This window comes from Aedes aegypti, chromosome 1 (assembly GCF_002204515.2).
Source record: "Aedes aegypti strain LVP_AGWG chromosome 1, AaegL5.0 Primary Assembly, whole genome shotgun sequence".
Classification (NCBI taxonomy): Eukaryota; Metazoa; Arthropoda; class Insecta; order Diptera; family Culicidae; genus Aedes; species Aedes aegypti.
This window is the reverse complement of record NC_035107.1, coordinates 228461-246024: the sequence shown is the minus strand read 5'-3', so window position 1 is coordinate 246024 and position 17564 is coordinate 228461. Positions and strand designations below refer to the sequence as shown.

The 17564-nt window shown below is 38.0% G+C and overlaps 2 protein-coding genes across 2 annotated transcripts; one reads left to right on the top strand and one right to left on the bottom strand.

Annotated features, from left to right (window-relative positions):
* Nucleotides 1–1879: 1879 nt before the first annotated feature.
* Nucleotides 1880–3620, top strand: LOC5575828 (26S proteasome regulatory subunit 4). The gene is made up of 2 exons (XM_001655803.2): nucleotides 1880–2023; nucleotides 2216–3620. Exons 1-2 carry the CDS (start codon nucleotides 2021–2023, stop codon nucleotides 3527–3529), a joined length of 1317 nt encoding a protein of 438 aa, XP_001655853.1. The 5' UTR covers nucleotides 1880–2020; the 3' UTR covers nucleotides 3530–3620.
* A 1696-nt stretch (nucleotides 3621–5316) lies between these two features.
* LOC5575827 lies at nucleotides 5317–16440 on the bottom strand. The gene is made up of 3 exons (XM_001655804.2): nucleotides 16289–16440; nucleotides 15706–16224; nucleotides 5317–5932 (listed from the first exon to the last, which is right to left on the bottom strand). The coding sequence occupies exons 2-3, from the start codon at nucleotides 16162–16164 to the stop codon at nucleotides 5651–5653; spliced, it is 741 nt and encodes a 246-aa protein (XP_001655854.1). The 5' UTR covers nucleotides 16165–16224; nucleotides 16289–16440; the 3' UTR covers nucleotides 5317–5650.
* Nucleotides 16441–17564: the final 1124 nt, after the last annotated feature.

Sequence of the window (17564 nt, the reverse complement as noted above, 5' to 3'; positions counted from 1 at the left end):
TACCGTACAAATTAACGGGGTTGCACGGTACACTCAGATATAAAAATAGTCACAGAATTACTAAAGTTTATGCATTAATGATTATTTGCTATCTGCCTCTCTTTTATTCTGCTGTGATTTTTAGCCTAACTGTCATTTCGACTGGGTTGAAGCTTAGCGCTGCTTCAACCCAGGCGAATTGACAAATAGGAATAAAATTTCCTGCAGGATGAAAGAGAGGCAGATAGAAACTAGTCATAAATTACTAAAATTTAGTCATTCTGTGACTATCCGTATTTCTGAGTGTACAGGCTTGGGAACTGTGACCACAATATACCACAGTTCATTGATACTGCCAGTCAACTAAAACACAAAGCAGCAGCAGCACCACTACCATCAGGCGCAACGCTGCCAACGGTTCACACACGGTTTGAATGTTTCTGTCTCTCCACTATGATCGTTTTCGGGCAGCCATCTTGAGGTGGATGATTGAAAAAAATGTTAAATAATTCAATCGCTTATATTTGGCTTGTGTCTTCAATCCAGGTTTTTACGAGCGTTAATGGCTGCCGCAAACAGGCTCGCTTTCTGGTAGGGATCAGGCGATATGACGTTTGGCTTGGGTCCGCTCAATATAAAACGACCCAAGCCAAACGTCAAATCGACTGTTCCCTACCAGAAAGTGAGCATGTTTGCGGCAGCCATTAGCGCTTTTAAATAACTGGATAGGGTCCTAAAGCCCTGTCCCAATTTTAGTGCCAAACGCTTAAGTTTAGGCCAATAGCACATGTTTACTCAATTTTCTAATGTTTTCCGTTAGTTTGAGTCCAAAAAACAATTTTTCAGATTTTGTCACACCCCTTGGCTTAAACTCAAATTTTGGGTGCATTTTGTTTTCCGTGTCCCTTCCGAAATGTCAGATAGGAACAACCCCAGTGTTAAAATTAAAACCCCTGTGGTGTTTTTGTCGACTAAGCGAACGTCAAACATGATCTTAAGTGTCAAGGTTCATTTATGGACCCAATTTATAAATTAAAGTTTAAACATGATGTAGCCGTTATTTGAGCGGGAAAAATTGCTAAAGTAGTTGCAAGAACATGCTCTTTCGTGTTATTGAATAAAAACAAGATTTCATTAAAAATTTTAGGACCCAATTAATTGAAATCTATTATTATGTATCCGGTAGAAATCAAGACCAACATTTATTTATAACTATTGTTTTCTCGGGCCCCGTGCGTCGCAGCTAATATGTGAATAGCTGTGCGGTTTCATAAGTGCGAAAATGCGAATAAAAGTGCGGGATTGCATTGAATTATGTTGGTGTCTTCAGAGCACTTATTCTATGGATTGTGAATAATATTTTTCATCTTCTTAACCCTAGATCAGTCGCATGCGTGTACTGAATACACGCACCCTGAGGAAAGGCCGCTTTTCATACACAACACGAGCGAGGTGATGCTGGAGATGGCTGAATGCGCACCGCTCTTGAGTTAAATAAACTCGTTGAAAACACCGACTGGATTAGATACACTCGTACACATTTATTAGCGTTTTAGCACTTGTAAAAAATTCTGCGATAGTCCAGTGGTGAAAGAATGCGCAAGTGTCCATTCACAAATTTCATAACGCTAAAGGGGGTGGGTGGGTGCCGTTAAGCTGTAACATCTTACAAAATTTGAAAAATATTCATACAAAATGTATTACGAGGGGGTGAGTGGGTGTCAAAAATGACCATTTTGGCGTTATGAAATTTATGAATAAACCCGAATTGGCGGGAAATTTCCTTATCGATTCCTTTCCAGCAGCAAATCAGGCTTTAGATGAAAACATGTGCCTCTACCCTACATGTTTCCTTCTATTTTCAGTTACAGGGTGCGTCGTTGTCTTGTCAAACGGTTGAAGTCAGCCCACAAAAGCACCAGACGGATTCGAGTGGCAACTTCAGTGCTCCAGTAATCATCGCAGAAAACTGTAAATTCACGGAAGCATCTGGTAGAAATCTCTTTTTTCTAGGAGATATTGTGCCTATTTTTAAGAAAAAATGGTAAGTTGACAAAATTTATTGATTTATTGATAGTTTTGTAACAATGAACATGATTGAATGGTAGTTTTTGGGATGATCATCTTTTGTTTTACTTTCAAAGAGGTTATGTTATCCAAAATAATGACAGTCATCGCAAAGAAAGAAACCGATCTGAGGACAATCCGTTTTGAATATATTCCGTTTTCGTTTTAGGGACAAAATCAATCAGCCGGAGGTGGCGGCGATAAAAAGGATGACAAAGACAAGAAGAAGAAATACGAGCCCCCGATTCCGACGCGCGTTGGAAAGAAAAAGCGGAAGAACAAGGGTCCGGATGCCGCCATGAAATTACCCCAGGTCACTCCTCATACTCGGTGTCGTTTGAAGTTGTTGAAATTGGAGCGCATCAAGGATTATTTGCTGATGGAGGAGGAATTCATTCGTAACCAGGAACGACTAAAGCCCCAGGATGAAAAGAACGAAGAGGAACGTTCCAAAGTCGATGATCTGCGAGGAACGCCAATGTCTGTGGGCAACTTGGAGGAAATCATAGACGATAATCATGCGATTGTGTCCACTTCCGTCGGAAGTGAGCATTACGTTAGCATCCTGTCTTTCGTTGATAAAGATCAATTGGAACCGGGGTGTTCGGTCTTACTGAATCATAAGGTTCATGCCGTGGTCGGAGTGCTGGGAGACGATACTGACCCGATGGTTACCGTTATGAAGCTGGAGAAGGCTCCCCAGGAAACGTATGCCGATATTGGAGGGTTAGACACTCAGATTCAAGAAATCAAGGAATCCGTAGAGTTGCCTTTGACTCATCCCGAATACTACGAAGAAATGGGTATAAAACCGCCGAAGGGAGTTATCCTCTATGGACCTCCAGGAACGGGTAAAACACTACTCGCCAAGGCCGTGGCCAATCAAACTTCAGCGACATTTTTGCGAGTGGTCGGATCGGAGTTGATCCAGAAGTACTTGGGTGATGGACCCAAACTGGTTCGAGAACTATTCCGTGTCGCTGAGGAACATGCTCCTTCAATTGTCTTCATTGACGAAATCGATGCAGTAGGCACAAAACGTTACGATTCTAATTCCGGAGGAGAACGTGAGATCCAGAGAACCATGTTGGAACTGCTGAACCAGCTGGACGGTTTCGATTCACGCGGGGATGTGAAGGTTATTATGGCAACCAATCGCATTGAAACTCTCGATCCAGCTTTGATTCGTCCTGGTCGTATTGATCGCAAGATTGAGTTCCCACTTCCGGACGAGAAAACCAAGCGTCGTATTTTTAACATTCACACCGCCCGTATGACGTTGGCAGATGATGTGAACCTTTCCGAGCTGATTATGGCCAAGGATGACCTTTCCGGGGCCGACATCAAAGCCATCTGCACTGAAGCGGGTCTGATGGCTTTACGTGAGCGCCGTATGAAAGTGACGAACGAAGACTTTAAAAAATCCAAGGAAAGTGTCCTTTACCGCAAGAAGGAAGGAACTCCCGAAGGATTGTATCTCTAGGTTGGTATATGTCATGTGCATTAGCCGTATTATATTCAGATTTGCTTTTGTCTGATCATTTAATAAACTCAAATGAAAGAAAAGTAGATGAGATCACTTTATTTTATTTCTCTGAACAAAAAAAAAGAACTAAACTTCCAATCATTTTGAGTAGTGTTCTGTCCGTTGATTCTGTTGCTTGCTCATGTGGAGAGCATTGTCGAGAAAAAAATGGGGGATGTTTATTGGCATTGGATGTGCTGGATCGCTAAGGACATTCCAATGCTTGTTTCGATAATATTTGAGTGGACAGGTTACAGTGCGCACCTTCAAAACCTCAAAAGTGTCCCAAATCTATCAATGAACTAGTAGTGTACTTAATTGTTGCTCATAATTTCAGCAATGAGTAGTCATTTATCCAAACCTCTTAACACGTAAAAATTTTAACATAAGATTGAAAAAGACCCTTTTCTGTTACAATTAAAGTCTTTACATGTGAAAGCTGCATGGCTATCATCAAATTGAAACGGTACTGATTTGTTTTTCGGTCACTTACTTTTGTCTTCAAACAACCCTCAGAAACTCTACAAAAAATGAATGAAATTTAATGATATCACCACAAACAAAACACAAAAGTTATTTGTAGTTCGTCATCAAAATTTCAGCGAATTCGGATTAGCAGAAGCTGAGAAACAGATCTCCAACCAAATGTTGTTTTTTCATAGAAAATAAATACAAATAACTTTTGTAGTTTTGTTTGTGGTGAAATCATTAAATTTCATTCATTTTTTGTAGAGTTTCTGAGGGTTGATCAAGGACAACAGTAAGGAACCGATATTTTTTCAATTTAATTTAAAACGGTAAGTTGTGGGTTATTGGTTTGTTCGGCAATGTTGTTCAGTTTTAGAAGTTACGCTAGTTTGTAGAACACACCAACTTCGAACAACTTACCATTTTTGAATTAAATTAAAAAGTCTCTTGATTACTTACTTTTGTCTTTGAACAACCCTCTAAAACTGTTTGAAGAATGAAAGACTTCCCTCCCCATGAGGACGCAGCCGGCGCCGTTATTGTTTTTTATTATAATGAGAGCACCAGTACTTACACATTTGTGCTTATTCTAGGAGTGGCGTGACGTGTGCATAGTCGGTCTCGTATAGCGAGATGACAATTCTCGACTTGAGTGATGTGACTCATCGTGTAAACCAAACAGAAAGTCACTTTAATAGATTCGAGTATTGTCACCTCGCTATACGAGAACGACAATGCTCACCTCACGCCACTCTTTGATTTAACTCACATGAATGAGGGGTCACCTGTAAGGTAGACTTTACCCACCAGAACAGGGTAGTGTGAAATTGTGAATTGCCAGTTGAAACAAGCTTAGACTATTTAGACCGAGAAAACGAAATTAGGGTTAAGATGAAATGAATCCACACCTCAAATCTAAATCTAAAGAACCAGACATCCGTTTAAGCTGAACCACTTGCTGTGGTGACCAATCGATGAAGTTTTCACATCGGACCGTCGACTTGTTTTCTAGATGTATGCTTTTGAAGATTTGCGTTATGGCTTCGATTCATCTTCTCCTCAAGGCAGCGCCCTTAAATGACGTAGCATTTTTTGACCAATTCTCGATACCTTATCCCCCATCGTTGCCTATTTTCCCATACTTAATACATGGTTCGTCATAAAATCGTAGACTCCAGCATCCCCCCTAAAATACTACGTCATTTATGGACGGTCCCTAATATTGATGATTTCCTCAAGACGTGCCCAAGCAACCCCAAAAATAAACTCAAAAGGAAGAAAACTAAATCGAACACGTTTTTTTATTTCTCTGAACAAAAAAGATTTTTCAACATTATGCAGCATTTTTAAAATAACGTGAGTTTGTAGAGGCATAAAAAATACAACATAATCAGATCAAAACAGTTACAAAGCAAATACAGTTTCATTGTACGTTCGAACATACAATCATCACTATGGTTCGATTAACGAATTTTCCTTAAACAAAATCATTCGACGATTTCTCATATAGCACAGAACGGTTACAATACAATTCATAAAAAATAACCAAACTTAAACACCGAATAACTTTGACTTCTGTCACAGTCAGAAACATTTCATAAAAAAAAACAATTAAAATCGTAGTGATTTCTTTCCCCGTCCAACACTTCGATTACGTCCGGAAGTGTTCGCTGGCCCGTCAAATGGAACTGTCATGCCTCGCAGGTCGTCTGGTGTGATGATCGGCTTTTTGGGGCAGTACTTTTTGGTATGGGCCAAATGTCCAGTGGCCTGACAGTACGGGCACACGTACCTCTGAAGCTTCGGGCACACGACGAAACCTTCTCCATCGCGACATGAATGCCCCAGATATGTCTCCTGCTCCTCGCGATTGTTGTAGCAGAAAACGCAATACTAGATGGCAAAAGAAAATACACATTTACTTGGGACTGCATACAATTTCTTCGGAAAACAGTTTTGAGTTTAATCAAGCAAAAGCTACACATGTGTCGATATAATTAGCACAAAACTATATTTCAAAGCATTTCTTATTGGAATCGAAGGAACTTTAAGCGTTTTATTCATACATTTGAAATTGTCGATATTTCAGTGTTTTAAAAACGCTTCGAAACAATCTACGATTACTATACGTTAATTTGTTCAATTAACCCCTCTACCGGCAGCTTCATTTTTTACCGCAAAATTCAAATTGAAATCGTTATAACTATTTTGTTTTTCAATATTTTTGCACCATTTTTTCACAAGTTCTCAAAAAATTCTTCTAGTTTTAGGATCTGTGTTGATATTGATCATTGGTCATCAGGTATTGGAGATATTCCAAAATTCCTTGGGGGACCGACCCGAAACTAGAACCCCCCCCCCCCCCCCCCCCATTAATTTCTCAGGCTACAGAATTTTAATCGTATTCGGATATTCATTCTTCGGATCAATACATTAATGAGAGTATGTTGTGAAAAAATGAAGTAATTTGGTGCAGCCGTCTTTAAGAAATGAGCATTTAGGTTTCTGGAACCACGCTGGCCAAATAAAGATCTTAAAAACTTCAAAAAACGTCATATCGTAATTTTCAGATATCTCCAAGAATACTGAACCGATTTGTGTGATTTATTCAGAGTAGATCCTTATTACCTGGCATTATATAGCCCACATTCTATTTTCTTGATAAATTGATCAAAAGCAAAATGGCCGCCAAAGACATTTTATATGGAAAATGTCGATCCCCCAAGGAACATCTATATATCTTTAAAAGCAGATCACCAATAATTAATATCGACACGGATTTCTAAACTAGAAGAGATGTTTGAGAACTTGTGAAAAAATGGTGTAAAAATATTGAAAAACAAAAAAGTTATAATGATTTGAATATTTATTTTGTGGTAAAAAATGAAGCTGCCGATAGAGGGGTTAACTCAGTGCCTTTTTCCTTAAATTATCTTCTCGATCTCTCACGGATTTTTCACCGATTTTGTCAATATGAGGCTCAATTGGAATTTCATTTTCATTTTCATTTTGCAGCGTTTGGTGGGGCAATGAGAGCGCAAGTCAGTCCAAAGCCGGGGTAAGGGATAGGTAATGGCCGTAATAGTCTATGCGGACCACTTGAACACCATCGGAAAGGATAAGAAGGGTTGGGGTAGGGTATAGGGAATGGAGAAGACTTGGCACAGTAATGCGATTAATGCTGCAAAATGTAAATGTGCTGAAAGTAATTTAATTTGAGTTTTGAAGTTTGATTTGACTTATTAAAATTCCAAATAGATCGGCCATTGTACAAGTAAGAAAGAATATGCTGATCGCTTTCTAGAAATTTTATAAACAACAAAATAATAACAATATGAGAGTGATGCTAAGGGCTGCTGATGGCACAATGCGACGCTTCAGGAGATTTTGATACTGATTGAACATTACTATACAGAGCGCAAATTAATCGATGGTAATAACTTTACAAACTTTATCTGTTTTTACACTGATTGACGATGCTGATTTATATAAAAAATATTTTAAAAATATTTGATATTAGTTCATTTGTTTGTGTGTTAATAATGGAAAAATTTTACATACCCTTGATAAAATACTTCCCTGACCAGAAATATTATATTTTGAGCGCCCTTTTCGAAGCTATTCTATCCAGGTATCCATGTACTGCTTTCAATCCTGAAATTATTCTTATTGTGCATGCTCATGCATTATATCAGTGATGCTCATAATCATGCAACAGATAAGAAGGAGAGAAAAAGAGAATATAGGAACCGTGATTAGTAATGAGTTAATTATGTAGTTTTGTTAGAATTATAAACAATTAAACAGCAGTAATGAATAGCTTATAAAATTACTTTGCAGCGTAGCTGAGCCTTTCGGAACATAAGACCGATGTATAAAAATAATTTGTTTCGAAATTGTCCGCGTGGTCTTCTAGTGCCCCTATTAGATAAGAATCAGTCATAGACATACATACCGAATGCTCGCCATGACCCTATGACCAACATTTGTATATGTATAGACTTAGCTGATGTGGCTTTTCGAATAGGTAGTTCTTTCACTCATTGATTGTCTTCAAAACCTTGTCAAGTATAGAAAATTAATTTTATTTCATTTATTACTACATTGAAGCTACATTGTACTTATTAAGTATTAGGTATTATTTTATGTTTTTATCACTATTGATATTATCAAGGCCAGAATTCCCAGTGAGTGAAGAATTTTATAGTACTAGAACACCATAGAAGATCGCTAAACATTACCTAATCATGGAACGGCTTTTTGCTCTATTATTTTAGGTAGATGCTATTGATCTCCCTTTGCTCCTATCCGCAACCCGGTGCACGCGCCCTGTTGGTTTTCGAAAACCTCGTAGAAGATTACAAACCGTCAATGGCATTCCCAATTACTACCCCACATTGCACATTCAAGGGTCTGATTGTGCTCCTAACCCACCCTCAGTCTGTAATCTTCTCGCCAGTTTGAAATTATATTTTCCCGAAGTGAAAGTAATTTTGATGAGTGATAGCGTAGTGCAGCCCAACTGCATAGTACAGTAGTTTAACCAGAATCTTTAGGTCAGAAGATGAAATCTAAATTTTGTAATAAAAAGGTTGCCATTGCTTTGAAATTTACCCAACATCTAATCAAAACTACTAACAACAGCGATCAATTATCAAAATTCATCGCTCCCTGGAAAATATAATCCCAAGCCCAGGGAATATGAGGCTCAATTGGAATTGACATTATTTCATTAAAAAAAATCATGTCTGTGGTGGGGATCCAAAATATGAGGCTCAATTGGAATTGACATTATTTCATTAAAAAAAATCATGTCTGTGGTGGGGATCCAAAAAAAACCTTGAAAGTGTACCGTCTATATCCAGTTGTTTTATAAGACTTTGGTTGGATTCTGTGCGCCACCTGGTGAGTGAATCCTGAATTAAAACATTCATCGAGTGGAAGTCAGCAGTCGTGTGAGCAACTTTGCAGAAGATAGTTTTTCTTCTAAGCCTCTTTATTTTCAAGATTTTGGAACTACATGTGCTGTCCTATTTATAGCACGGTGAGCGTTTTTCTGTTCTATTTTTAGGACGCTGGGCGGATATGGGTTAAGAACGGTTAGAGATAGAAGTCTAAAAACCTGGGAAACCTGGGACACGATTATATGATAAATATAAATTGTCACTCCATAACATCGGTGATGAATTTCAGCTTAATCGGTCAAACTATAATTTAGCGCCAGCCGTTCAAACTTTGTAAGGAGTTTACTATGGTCAAACTTACTTTTGTAAAGAAAAAACGCCAGAGGTCAACGATTGATCTATTTAAAAACTCAAAGACCTCGATAAGAAATACTACCCTCCCCTTGGTTATGCGACCTTGCCGCGATGGGAGGGCATAATCCATTAGCCCATACGATGGAAATCAAAAGCGTAACCTGTAGTGGTGGTAATCACATTTTGGCATTTTTTTGCTTAAAGCCGCGTCATAATTCATATGACATAGACGCACTAATATCTCGGATGTGATCCAACGGACTTTCTGCGTCATTCATAGAATTGATGCCCATTTCAAATAATTAATCTATTCGAAGTGGACATCAATACTATTGGTGTCGATCAGTTTGCCCTTTGCTAACCAGAATGATCCGCAGCCACTCTTACTATTAGCTAGCTAGACACATCGTTATCATATACGACGTAGGGAAGATTACTCTGAGGAAAATGACTAGTAGATCCTCTGAGTAGAAATAAGTGGCGACAATCTTATTTTAATAAGGTTTTCACATTGCCATAATAAGGAATACATCTTTTGTAACAACGGTATACCATGACCCCACAGTTATGGATCAAATAGTGGGAGTCCAACCTATAAAATTCAATAAAACGACATGGAAAACGTAAAATTGTAATTTAAAAGCACGAATCGAATGGTTTCAAATTGGAACTTCGGTTAGTAAACTGTTTTGAGTGTAATATCTACATAGGATTGCATAAAAATTATGAATTGTATCGGTTCCTGAAAACCATATTATGGATCAATTTTCATATTATGGATCAAATTGTGACATATTACGGATCAGTGCGCAAAATCAAGAGATTAACAACTCAATGCATCTGTATTGCATGGTATGGCGAATGTTAACTATGTGTCATATATTACTGCCAAAAAAGCAGTGTTAGAGCTGGAAACAAGGGTAAAATGTCCTTTTTATTGTGATACTGCATTGTAGTAACTGAGACATAAACTGTTTTCGCTCCACACCAAGTTTTCCACCCATTTTTGTCTGCTAAAAATGAAATTTACAAACCATGATGTTTTGTTAGTTTTATCCTTAGTGCTATTGTCTGAAAATGTCGAATCCAATGCATAAAATAGCAGAAATCTACATTCTTTGGAAGTGATCCATAAACGTGGCAAACAATCATTTCCTGGTCCATATTATGGATCACTAGTTAGAAGTGCTAATATTCTGTATTTAGAATAAAATATTTTCCAAAGATGAATTCATACTAAATCGAAGCGAACGAGCATAAATCATGCTATAACATTTGAATTTTACCACCTGTGGGAGCTTATGAATGCTGACGGCACTTCTTACAGAAAACGACCATACAATGATAGCTGTGTGCTTTCAACTAAAGATTTGTCAAATACATCGTTATTTAGCGCTTGAATGTTGTGCTTAACATTACAAATGGTAGAAGACAAATAGTATAACAGCTTAGCTTAGCTTAGCTTAGACTGACTACACATATCAATGGTTGCTATTCCGTGATTGACCGAAGTCAGTGAAAATGCACAAAGAATCAACTAGAAGTTCAGCTGGGATTGGCCATAATCTTCTTCAGTGTGCATAATTCAGTGCCTCTATTTATACAAGGTCAATAACGGCGCCGGCCACGTCCTTGCAGTCAGGTGGGATTGAGGGAAGGAATGTTAGTGTGTAACCTTTGCTATTTGGAGACCGTGTTTGCCTCTGCATCTCCACAAAGGTTACTGGGAGGGATGTTTGTTAATGGGGAGGATCGTTGGGTCAAAGGATTCACTTTGATAAGCGATTAGACCATGATAAACAATGATTTGTGAGATATATACATGCTTATACGTAAATATAATTGTTCATATAATTTCTATGTAGAGGAAAATTATGCCGACACTTGAGGTGACGAACCATTCAAAGTTTGTTGAACAAATACCTAAATGTAACATTCCTACAGCTGTCAGTACGAAAGCATGTGTTATTATATTTTACTCATTTGAAAAGAAACAAAAGACTCAATTGGTTGGGACATCATAGAACACTCTTATTCTTATGCCGACACTTACAGTGGCGAACCATCCAAAGTTTGTTGAATAAAGGGAACCTTTCGCAAGTCTACACTTGTAGTGTCGAACCATTCAAAGTTTTTTTAATTACAAAAATAAAGGTATAAGAGGTGTTCTGAAAAAAAAATGTTAAACATAAATAAATCATGAATCAGAGTTTGTGTCGACACTCACAGTGACGAACCATCCATAGTTTGTTGAAACATCATATTTACATCCCACCATTGTAACGATTAAATGTCAGTAATACATATTTTATAGATTAGAAATAGTAGCATGAAACGAGCTCACCAATTGATCCGTTATCCTTGACTGAGCAGCCACAATCCACTTTCAGCTTCACTCGTTTGCTCGGCTAGCACTCAGAAAAAAAAAAAAAAATAGGCGCGCGACCCGATAAAAAAACACGGACGACAGCTCGGGCTTTCTTGACGCACTGCCCAGGAGCAAGCGTGAAGGTCGTCGAAAGATCAAAAAGAACGAACCGATCGCGGCACTTTTTAACTTACTCCAACCGAACTCCACGATCACGCCACTTTTTTAACTTACTAGACCGACGCGCGACATGTTTGATCCTGCCCTCGTCGCTCGCTCCGGCAAAAGCAAGCGTCAAGGTCGAAAGATCAAACAGAACTACGGTAGAAGACAAATAGTATAACATGGGAAAAATATGTTTTACGTCAACGTTTATGTTTTGAGCGAGTTATCCGATGTTGAACGCCAAAGTGATCCGTCACTGTGGGTGATCCGTAACGGTGTGGGCATGGTAAATAATCTAATTCCAGCTTCATTTTCGCAAAATTAACAAGTAGAAAGTAGGCGTTGTGAAGCATTGCATTTGCCACCGAAAAGTGAATCTTGTAGGAGACTGTAATAGAAGCCTGACTTTACTCTTAAATATTCACTATAAAAATGACTATGGAAAGTAAGACGCTGAGATCGATCATTAGGGAACACATGCTAGTTTCGAGACATTGTTGAACAGACAAGGAAAATGACCTTTTTCTTTAAGGATATATGAACGTAATGACCAATAAATACTTTTAACAACGGGGACGGACCTGGTGTAGTGGTTAGAACACTCGCCTCTCACGCCGAGGACCTGGGATCGAATCCCATCCCCGACATAGTCACTTATGACGTAAAAAGTTATAGTGACGACTTCCTTCGGAAGGGAAGTAAAGCCGTTGGTCCCGAGATGAACTAGCCTAGGGCTAAAAATCTCGTTAATAAAGTCAAACCAACCATACTTTTAACAACAAAAAATGAAATTAACTAGAACTTCTACTAATCAGCCTAATTTTGTTAAGACTTGACGACAATTGACATTTAAGACTTTAATCTTTCGTAAAAGACAGGAGTAATCAGAATAGCACTTAAATGACAAATCATTTAAAACCATTTCGACTAGACAGTATTAGTAATGACACTACTACACTACTATTTCAAACAAATTCTGATGGAGATGCTGATTTTCATGTGTGGCACCATAGCCTAGTCCGTCTGAGTAGGGGGACACGGGGCAGTATGGACACCCTAAGGAATTTGCCTATTTTGACTGTGAGGATATGAATATTATACTGTTTTTTATGTGCAGTATGCTTTTTAGAGTTCTTCAGCATTTGTTAAACATGGTTGCATAATTTGGAAAAACATATTTTGTTTTCAAAAATAGGTTTAAAAAAAGCTTATATTTGGTAGTCACCATCAAGCTAGCGGGGCAAAGTGGACACCCCCATGGGGCAGTATGGACACCCTAATGTTTATAGGAAAATTGTCCCGCGATCGTTCTCAAAACCTCGAAAGATGAAGTTCATATTCAGGAAATCATAGTGACAGGTCACTGTGCCACTGGAAACATGATTAAAACCAATTTACGACATTTTTCGTAAAGATGCTTTCAATATTGCCTCCAGGTTAGTTTTAATCAAGAATTGACGATTTTCAACTGATTTGTGGTTCCGCTTCATAATCATTGCATTGAATGCTAAATATTTTTGGATAATTTTGTATTTGAAGTTATATTTTTTTCTCTTTGAAGTGTCAGCTCTACTTTGTCACCCGGTGTCCATATTGCCCCAACAGTATAAGAAATTTCAATATAAGTTTTTCAATGTTTTAAAGTACCAGAAAAAAATCTACTAAATTTTTGAATATAGCATAAATAATTGAAGATTCAATCAAGAGCTACATTATCGGTCAACTTGCAGGCATTTGCCTCTGAAACCATATTTGGTGAGGTGTGAATGTTATAATTTTCGAACCAAATAAAAACATGCTCAATTTTTTGAGTGCTTCGTGAAGCCCAAGCAGGACAGTTTTTACATTCAGAAATGGAATAGTGAAAAGTGAAAAATGAAAAAGTGATTTGTTTGATTTGTGTCCTCAGTACTGTTGGTTTTTGGCTGCCCTAAGTTCACCGAACCATCCGGAAGTGACAGGCAGCACATAAATTTAGAGAATCAATCCGGTGAGTTTGTTCCAGTATGATACTTTTTCTTTTGTGAGCCTTCCGGATCGTTTTTGTCCGCGTCGTGGAACTTCTGATCGTTTCTTGAACGGAAAATGTTATTTTCGGAGTTTGATAATTATGTTCAGATTGCGCATTCTGTCCGGGCGGGTGTTACGCAACTAACAATCGGTTGTGGATGCTTTTTAACCGTTCGATAACCCTGGAGGGATCGATTCTGCTTTTCGTATAATTTTGAGCAGAAAAACCGACTGTGTTATCCTAGGGTGTTTAGCTCGAACGCGCTTCCTTTCGTTTTTCGATTATCTAAAAATACAGTACCACCCAGTACAGTTTTTGAATGGGCACAGTACAGTTTTTCAATAGGCGTGATTTTTTTTACGCGTATCGTTATTTTATACAATCCAATGACCCTGGAGGGATCGGTTTTGCTTTTTACTGGTTATTGAGCAAAAATATTACTGCACAATCGACAAGCATTTCGCGAAATACTATTTATACTATAAATAAGCTATTGTTTTCTCTTTTGATTGCCGGCATTCAAAAGATTAATTTGAAAACGCTTGAACAACAAATATTGATGGTCTATCGCCAGCTTTCTAGGCGAATCCTGACAATATACCTTCCCCAACCTCCAACTCCGTAGCGCTTATGAGGGTGTCGCTGAGTCGGTGGCCTCTCATTAAGTAAGTGCTACATCAACATTTCCTTCCCCTATCCTAAGTTACGGTAAAGATGGGCGTGGCCGGGAATAGCGATATTCATGCTTTTAGTATTCTTGTTTATGATTTGAACAAGGTATACTCCCCTGCCTTGTTCTTGAAAGTAGTCAGGATGAGATTATTAAAAAGAAACATGAATGTTGCTAGTATCCAATCTACGAAGTATACCGTAACTACGCTAACGCTAATAAAAACATGCTCAATTTTTCTATTTAAAATCAATGTTTTGAACATTTTTCCTGAAATTTTAGAGGATAATTTACTCCTCCGACAGGCAACTGAAATATTGTTTGCATTTAAAGTGTAAAAGTATTCGCTTATGCAAAGATACAGGGGGTGTCCATACTGCCCCCGGTACCCCTATTGGTCTTGGTAGAGGGGCAACTTGACAAAAGCCAGACCGAGGGTTCAGCCTTGACAAGTTGAGCTGTCAGGCAGCTCCAAATGAATACCATACAAAAAAAAAGAACTCGATAAGAAATACTATGATTACAATATTGTCGAAGAACGCGAAGCAATCCGATGCTTGTGAAAAAAGTTATTAAGCAATGACTATTCGGAAATTTTGCCCAATTTTGTTATTGCTTTACGTGTTAATCAATGTCATCTTACCGATCAGTTTTTATTGAATAGGTAACTTTTTTCACAAGTATATAGGTACATTGTAAAATTGCTATCAAGTTCAGAATCTATACCGAGGTCAATGGGCGACCTCTGGCGATTTTTCATTGCAAAAGTGTTTTTCCATAGTAAATCTCATACAAACTTTGAACGGCGCTAAATAATAGTTTCACCAGTCGAACTGAAATTTGGACAGCTGTTATCTAGTATTTAGTATTTATTTCATTTAAACTTAACGTAAGCCTGTTGGTTATATTTACCATTTTTCAGCTTATCACTCAAATGCAATCCAAAAAGTGGACTAGAGCGAGAATCTCAATTTTGTCCCACACTAATGCATAGCTCAAGAAGTATTTTGATTGAAAGAGTTTTGTGGCGAAAAATCCTTTTGAATTTACTAGTTCTGGTGCTTCCTTAGAGTACTTTACTGTACTTTCTCTGATAATAGCCATAATTTGTTGAGAATTCCAGGTGTTCCAAGTAGTAGACAGCCCTACATAAACACAATTCAATTTACCTCAGGAAAAATTTCGAGTACTTACGTCTTCGTTCTCTTTGGACCTTTTACGCCTGAACGATTGAAATGCGCCCTTATTGCGTTTCCTTTCTGAGTCATCCGTTTTAATGCCATTGGGATTTGTAGCGGAAGATGATTCATTATCGCACATGGACAGCGGCCATTTCGAGATAACACCAATTCCCGGAGGAGGCAATCGTCTCGAGCTGAGGCACTCCGTCATTGACGAATCTATGCCGTTCCGAATGAAGTCCTGCCGGATGGAATCCGTGTCCCGATGGAGATCTGTGTTCTTCTCGAAAAGCTCCCTCACCATTCCGTTCACATCAATTACCAATTCCTGGAAAGTGGCGGTAAGGTCATTCACATCCGAATCCGAGGAACTGCTGTAAATCAACGATGGATCGGATTCGAAGGAATCGCCGCTGCTGTTGAATGATTTAATTGCAGGAGCAAGAAAATAATATGAATTGACGTTCTCCATTTTGTTCGTTGATCTCGATCAGCCAGAGGTTGGGATCATGTTTTACAAAAGGATTACGTTCTGAAAGTTGACGGGAGATTTGAGCATCAGAAATCAGGAAACAAATTGATGTAACATTACATACCATTTGATGTTCCGCTGGCTAATGCTCTGAATTAAAATCATTTAAAAGCAACTTGTTTACAGATTATAACACCGGGAAATCTTCCGCTTCACGTTTGCACCGCTTTATGACCTTTATGACGAACGAGGATCAGCATCAGATGACAATTTTTGACATTCGAAGCTTTTCACAATCCTTGCACGCTAATTAACGTTCATTAAAACTGGCACTGTTAAAAGTTTTATAGAAGGTAGCAAAAATGAAGTTTATATTTTAAAATTATATTGCAGGTCCATTGAATATATTTTCAACATTGTAAACATGCCCCTGAGCCATAATAATCATCATATTACTGAATACATTTAGAACATCAAAATTCATTCGTGTGTGGCAACAACTTTTAGCGTGCTAATCAGAATCGAAACGATTCGCTGAACAATTGTAGCGCTTTTCGCATCAAAAAGCTTTCTAAATGTGATCTCGATCAAAGCTCGTTTTGAGTACACATTTGAGGCGAATTTAGTTGAAGCTCCACAAATGTTCGTAGAATCGTATTCCAATTGGAAAGCTAAAATTCAAATCACACTGTAAAAAAATGCAACACATAGTTGTTTGGCAAGATTTTTAAAACAGTTGATGAATCGTGTGCATCACGTGTGCCCAAACTAGAGCAGAGGCGCGTCCACGTTCGGAACCATGGGTAGGACAAACATTATAAAATATTTTGTGCACGATGAAGCTAAGAAAAGTTTTAACTCTATGGAATCTTTGTTTGGAAATAGAAAGTCACTATATTTCAGGGGCCGAAACGCAAAGAAGTGTAAGTAACATTTTGGGTAGTTTTTCTTCGAGAATACTAACAAAAATCTACTGTATCCTAGCTTTTCAGCAATATCTTCAGGTGATTTTTCCGAACAACAGGAAAAAACATAATTGTTAGAATAAGAAAATTGCTGAAAACGCTCAAAGTAGATTTTCTCGAAATTAGGTTTTTGTCCCTGACGCCCCTTTGCTTCTAACCCCCGCATTATCATGTCAGTCATTATCACAAGGTTCTTCCAGGTTGAATGAAATATAAACCTAACAGGAACCACGACATATTGTTTTTTAGTTCCTTGTGACATTATGACATTTTTTTAAATTCTTTGTGACATTACAACAAGTATTACTACTCGTTTTACTGTAGTTTCCTTTCACATATTACTCCGGATATGTCTTTAGGGGTTTGATAGTGATTTTTAACGAACTTTTTAAGTATTTTTTTCTAGAATTTCGTTTTGTATACCCTTGAGAATTA

Coding starts and splice junctions, on each gene's coding strand:
- LOC5575827 (XM_001655804.2), bottom strand. CDS start 16,164: ATGGAGAACGTCAATTCATATTATTTTCTTGCTCCTGCAATTAAATCA. Junction 5,933..15,705: donor GGTCCAAAGAGAACGAAGAC/GTAAGTACTCGA, acceptor TTTGCCATCTAG/TATTGCGTTTTCTGCTACAA.